The following is a 6,931-nucleotide window of genomic DNA, read 5'->3' as shown; positions in this document are numbered from 1 at the left end:
GGGGACCCGGCTCGGCTCACGAGGTTCGCCGCAGCCAGCCGCCCCACCGACACACCTACCGATCTAGGTTTTGCGCAGTAGCGGCGGGAAGTACCACCGCTACCTCACCAGCGACCGGACTCGGCACTGCGCGTCGCTGCCTTGCGCAGACTCCACCAAGCGAACCAGCGATGGCCAGCAGCTCTGCTGCTCCCACCCCTAGGGGTGAAGGTACCCCTATCTCTCTCACTCCCTCTTGGCACACACCAGGAACACCAAGACCCTTATGTCGTTTATGATCCCGACTAGATGTGCATCTAGAGATCCTAGGCACGCGTCTAACATGAATCACTCCCATTGAGTATAAGACGGTGTACTCATATGTCAACACGGTTTACAATTTTGTTTTCGGGTTTTTTCGGTCACCACTGGAATTACTGAATTTCACAAAATTTCGGTCAAATTTCACCAAAATATTTTTAGAGTCTTCACCAAATTATAAGATTTTTGAACTTTTTGGATCTAAAAAATTATTAGTACGATTTATGGCTGTACAACTACTGAGTTAAAAAATATGCAACATAAACAATTGAAAATATAAGTCTAGGGTACTATGTTTATCAATAAAGCATATGCATGTGTAATAGTGATTTTTTGAATTTTCTTTTGGTCACCACCGAAATTCGTGAAATTTCAGCAAAATTTCACCGAAAATAGGAATTTTGCAAGTCACTGCCTCAAAGATACAAGTAGGAAGCATTCTTATGGATGTATAAGTAGATTGTTCATCTTTCCATGACAACTTAGGCTTTTGGGTTGTACTATTCAGTGCCTTCTTCGTAATAACTCCTTTCCAGTTGAAGGTTATTTAGACATTAAACATTCGAAAGAATGAAAATAGTATTGCTCATTTTACAATCTAGACCATGTTATCCTATAGGAAAGGGAGGCAACAGGAATGGAAGCTTCACACTCAAGTCTCAATGCTGCGTTACATTCATCCTTCGTACTACGTACCAACCAGGACAGACGAACTAGTGGATATGAAAAAACAAGCAAATGATGCTGATGGCACACATCTGCTGCAGAAAAGGCTCTCCAATGGTACAATACAGAATGGCACTCCTGTCATTGGCACTTTCCAATGGTGCAGACCAAGCTTTCTTACTGGCCACTGTATCAGCGAGCACAGATCTAGACCCTAATACTCTACAGAAGGTGCGAGCATGCAGCAGCCAAGAGCAAGAATGCCGCTGAAGAACTAATTTCACTCTTAATTTCATTTAAACTCTGTGTTTCACAACATGCATGTTGTACTTCTACTTCGGCGCTGCGAGCAAAGGTAAGAATTTCAAGAATGTAACTAGAGATGAGGCAAGTGTCATGACCAAGCTGTTAGACGCTAAATTCAAATAGGAACCGGATGTTTGAACACGTGAGTTGCGCATCAAAACACAGTTAAGTTGGTAGTAAACCAAAAGGAGTCGCAGGATGGCACCAGAACAAATGATGTACGTGTAGCGGCTCTGCACATTTCATACTCCAGTGTCATCTAGTGGTTCATGTCTTAGGGTAGCTCTGGGATGGGAGAGAGCACCAGAACTTGTTCATATATATTTCTTGGCATCATTGTTTAGGAACAAAAGGGTCCTCCCACAGCAATCCAACTCAACTCTACCTCTTGTTCATTGGATTCGCACAACTGGAGATCTCCTTGGAAGTGGCAACAGAATTTGGAGAAACTTAATTAATTAAGGTGCTGCAGCTTCATCATTACAGAAAGCTAATGGAGCTTCAGGAATGAAGGGATAGCCAAAATGTGGACTCGACTCTAATAACACTACTACAACTAAGATCGTCACTACAAGTTTATAAACCCATCCTGGCAAGTGTCTAGTTTCATACCAACTAGACTAGCAAGTTTTTAGCTGGTAGTCACTGCTGGAGAATTGACTAAGTATTGGTGCTCAACCCCCCTTAGAACTAAAAGGTCTCCTGGGAGACTAGCCGTTAGACCCGGTACTAATGCTTGCACCAGTACCGGGCTAAAAAGCAATCAATACTAACATGCTGGACAAAAAGGCAATTCTCCAGTAGTGAGTACCAAATAAACAAGCAATCAGGGTAGTAACTAAGTGATTAAGTCAGGCCTTATTGTAGCTTGTATTTGGATGTACACAGAGAAGAAACCCAGAAAAGCTGTAAGTCTCCAGCAGCACCATACCACCGTTTTCATGTTCTTTTCGGTGACACTGGGAAGACCTTACAGCAGTAATCGGCCACGGGCTACCTGTGCCGGTAGCAAAGGCAGTTATTTATACTGGGTGCTGCAGTTCATTCCACAAACTGGCAGAGATAACAGGGTGGGCGTGCGTGTTTGTGTGACTTTTGAAGTGCCACATCCTGTGTCAGATTGTTGGTGCAACAACTGAAGATGTTTTGGATGACTGATAGTCTGCCATTATTTACATTCCATCTACGTACAGCACAGCAAGGGTATGTACAACGAGTCATCTGTTCCCTTCAATATAAGCTAGGACAAATTTTGAGCAAAACTTGTTGTACAGAAAAGAGTAATATTGATTCAATACAAGATATGTTTTTTTTATGAACTTGGAGATATACAGTAATGAAAACTTTCATAATGTGATCGTGTCCTTTCATTTTCCGCATCTTTTGTCATTAATGGCTGCCCCCAATATATCAGTTTTATTCTAGAACATGAGTGTTTAATTTCACTTGGTCTTGACACGATTATGGCACATTATGCTATGATCCAATAATTATAGATTACATTTCATCTGTAATAAGAAATTAGCATTTCATTACATTCCCATGCTATGTCGCTATATATATAGAGTTGGTGCTTACCAATGATAAACATAGTAGAGGAAGAAACGAACAGGCAGCTGCCAGTACTCAAGAGCAACGTGGATGCTAAACTGAAATCTTGGAAAGGGAGGCACCAGGAAGGCATGCACATCATCAAATGCACATAACTGCGCATCTCTTGGGGAACCACGCAACAGGCACCCTATTGTCTCTTAAAAGACTTTATTAGATGGTGCCATCCAGTTTGGCTACTTGTGTAGCATGCTTCGCATCTCCTTATATAGAGTTTGCTGCCAGACCACTGGAGAAATATTGTAGATGATGAAATGAACAGGCAGCTGCCGCTACAAGAACTCAAGAGCAATGTAGATGCGAAATTGGACGGAAAGGGAGGTACCAGCAGGAAGGCACGCGCAGGCTTAAGTGGTGACCCAAACATGGGTGCGCATATCTTGTGCAACCAATCATGAGTAACGACGTCGCGTCAGATTGCCTCTTAGCAGACTTTCTTTTGTGGAGCAACAGTCTCGACCCCAACTATGAAATGGACTATATTATTAGATGCAGGGACAGCCTGCATGCTAAACGCAGTGACAGTACCTATATACATCCACTGTCGATAAGCGTAGTGCGTGGCAAAGACTGGTGAGGCCTTCGGTTCCTTCCAGATTATTGTTAGAATATAATGCAGTTGTTTTATCTTTTCTACACTCACTCACCTTAGTGGATTAATGTAATAATTATAAACGTCCAAAAACTATATCAGATGGCTCATACTGATAGTTAGCTGTGTACGTCCAACAATTAATTACACCAATGTGACTTACGTGCAACCAGTTCAGCCATTTGCAAATGTGGGTTTTATCAGCACATCCTATGTTTTCTTATTGCGAAACACAGTACACACATAGAAACTCACACAAACGCACCCCTACTCTTATGAGCACCTTTGAAAAGTTGAGCTGACACATCCTCAAGATTGACGAAGTCACAAAATACGTCTCGCTGTCGGCACCCATAATAAATCTAGAAAAATATGAGCACTAGTGCCGAGTCGAGGACTCAAACCTTAGTGGCTAGTTTCCACCGTAAGGAATCGTACCAGCTGAGCTATACGCTCAATTCGCTAGCATGTCCTATGTTACTAGCAAGAAACAAGTTAATGATAAACTATCTTATGCTCCTAGCCATCAAATGCCAAGTTACAATATAATGACATACTAGCTGAAGATTGAGCGGTTCTCTAAGGGCTGTGCAACACCTCCTACCTTGTGTCTCCTTCTCTAAGGCTGTTGCACAGGTACGGTGATACCTCATAATAGTGAGATTGCTCAATTTATCAAGGAAATGCCCCCATATTTTCATTATATTGGTGGACAGATATTTGTGGATTATTGACACTGATCCATTCTATGTTTTAAATTGTTCCTTCAATGAAAATCTCATTGTTCCTGTAGTACAGTTAATAGCCTTCTTTTCAGCTATGAACAAGACGGGCTGTATGTAGTGATGCATATGGGAATATATATGAGATTGAAGGGCAAGAATGGCTAGGGTCATAGTGTGGTTAATCTAAATAGTAGATGGAGGCACCTGGAATTTTGATTTAAATTGATGTAGAATCATCTCTCAAGTTAAACAATGCATTACAGTGTCCTTGATCATATGACTCTCAGAATGACATAGCAAAGCTTAGGGCAGTGCACAACCTGTCTCAAACTACTGATGAATCAGGCTAAATCGAAAAAACCTTTATTGTACGTTGATCATTTGATGCCTTTTCCACTGCAGCTTTGATACCAATGTAGCAATATGCAATGCCATGCTACCCCTGTTCTTAATTTTGCATGGACCCAAACATATACTAGACTTATTTCAGTCTTTGAGTAAATACACGAACCGTCTCCGAACTTTTCACGTTAAAATGCATTTTCAGATACCTGATGGGGTGTCATCCGGGGTCCCCACCAACTTGTCCTCGGGTGTATGCAAGCCCCTAAACTTTCAAAATAAATTTTTAAAATGCTCGAATTCGTGACCAGTCCAAATAGCAGGGACTGAGAGATGAGAAATGCTCCTTTTTTAGTGCTTGATCTTGTCACCTCCCGCTGCTATGTTATTTTTCATGCTCTCTGATCCTTCGTCTCTGGAGCCCTGCCATTAGCCCTGTTTGCGGAAGGTGGCGTGCGATGAGCAAGACCTGTCATTAACGGCGGGTGACAAGTTTTGATATTTGAAAATTACATTTTGAGAGTTTAGTGACCCGAATAAAATCCGCGGATGGGACATAAAAATGTATTTTTAGAGTTTGGGGATCCGGATGATACAATGAGACAAGTTTAAGGACCTGAAAATTCATTTTTAGAGTTTAGGGATCTGTATGACATCTTGGGACAAGTTCAAAGACTACTTGTGTATTTTACTCTCAATCTGGCAACAATTGGAACTAGCACTATAATGGGCTTACAAGTAAAGTGGGGACTCAGACTGCAAATAAAAGTCTCCTCATAAGGCATCAGTACAATTCAGTTGTTATTGACCCTAGACATTAAAAATGAACCATACTGTAGTTTTCATGTTTCTATTTTAGTTTTTCGACTATTGAACCCACGAGTAATGAGCTAAACGATCGTGTTCATTGAGTTGCATTTGTAAAGCCCATTCTCTTTCATTAATGATGCTTTGGCAAAACCTCCACAACATGGGTTATTCGGCTATGGAGCCTCAGTTGTCGCCATATAGTGTCGACTGATTTGACTTATTTATTGTGATATGGAGGCCTTTTCATTATTTTCATTAACAAGATATAAATGGGAGAAGAAAGTTCGGAGCCAACTGCACATGGATTCCATTCCACAAATGAGAAGACTAAGGCATTGGTTGGTGCCATAAAATTAGTAGGCCTGGGAGGCATCATGAGTCCAGTTTTACTTATCATCACAATGTTTCCCCGACAACCGAGCATTGGAGCTCAAAAAATCGTCATGCGGGATTGAATATCATGGTCTCTAGGTAGTTGGTATCCTTGGGCATGTAATAACCTCAAGTAGAGACACTTTAATAACACCATAATACTCAAGCTCATTGTTGTTTTCATCAATATAAGATACACAAATACCATTATTAACTATGGTTAACCTTTATTTACTATGCTCATCACTTTCAAAATTTCACCAATCTCTGTTTTTTCTTGTCCAACAGCTATGTACAGGGTAGTACTCATTCCGTAGTAGTGTTGAATAAGCAACTGAGATACCATGACTATCTTTGGCAACTTGCCTATGACATCTTTGACCCATAGTTGTTGGATTGCTAGCTTGTCATGACAAGGAACATGGAAAATAATTGTTACTTTCTGATTAAAGCTCTGTTGATTATGTGGTCTCACGTGCTTGCTTACATGGGGAGCTTGCTCTGAATAGAATAGGAGGAATCAAATACTTCAACTTAAATTCATTTGATGGCATTTGGCAATTCAGCTTTAATACAATGCAATGTGCAACGCCATGCTGCCGTGCTTAATTTCGCATGGAAGTTTGTACTTACATTTTTTTGGCAATTCAGCTTTGATATCTATACAGCAAGAGCTCTTTTACGGTACACAATACTATCTTATACTACCGTTCGAAAAGGACTCATATGTAAGGATCCGACGGTTGAGATTAATTGTATACTACTGAAACCTTAAGCTGTAGTATAGGTAGTATGCATGAGTAGTATGGGTAGTATAGGGGTATGATTGGAAATATGTAAAATGGCACTGGGCGGGCGGCGGCGGTGACGCGGCTGGTGGCAGTGATGACTCCGCGACGGCGGCAATGCGGCCGGCCACTCCCCTGGCCCTGCATGTCTTGTAATCCCGTGCCTACACACGAGCACGAACTGATCCTACACGTCGATGGTGGTGGAGACCGGCTAGAGGAACCAAGGTCGATGATGCTAGGCCAACCGCGCCTAGCGAGCATGGACTCCTCAAAGTCCTGGAAGAAGACGGAGGCGTCGAACGTGTAGGCAGCCACAAGGCTGGCGACTCCATCGTCGTCCTCTGCCCCGGGCATGGCTGTGCCTGACATCGATGCTAGTTCCTGGTCGGACAGCTGCGCACCGTCCGTGCCTTGCC

The 6,931-nt window shown here is 42.1% G+C and overlaps 1 protein-coding gene across 1 annotated transcript in view; it reads right to left on the bottom strand.

Moving 5' to 3' along the window:
• Positions 1 to 6,889: 6,889 nt before the first annotated feature.
• Positions 6,890 to 6,931, bottom strand: part of LOC117834285 (peroxidase 40-like) — a 454-nt gene continuing 412 nt past the window's right edge. Inside the window, exon 2 of the mRNA XM_034713896.1 lies at positions 6,890 to 6,931. This exon is cut by the window's right edge and continues 203 nt beyond it. Coding sequence (XP_034569787.1) covers positions 6,890 to 6,931 — 42 coding nt within the window.

This window comes from Setaria viridis, chromosome 8, assembly GCF_005286985.2.
Source record: "Setaria viridis chromosome 8, Setaria_viridis_v4.0, whole genome shotgun sequence".
NCBI classification, from domain to species: Eukaryota; Viridiplantae; Streptophyta; class Magnoliopsida; order Poales; family Poaceae; genus Setaria; species Setaria viridis.
Note: the sequence above shows the minus strand (reverse complement) of the source record. Positions and strands in the feature narration are given on the sequence as shown.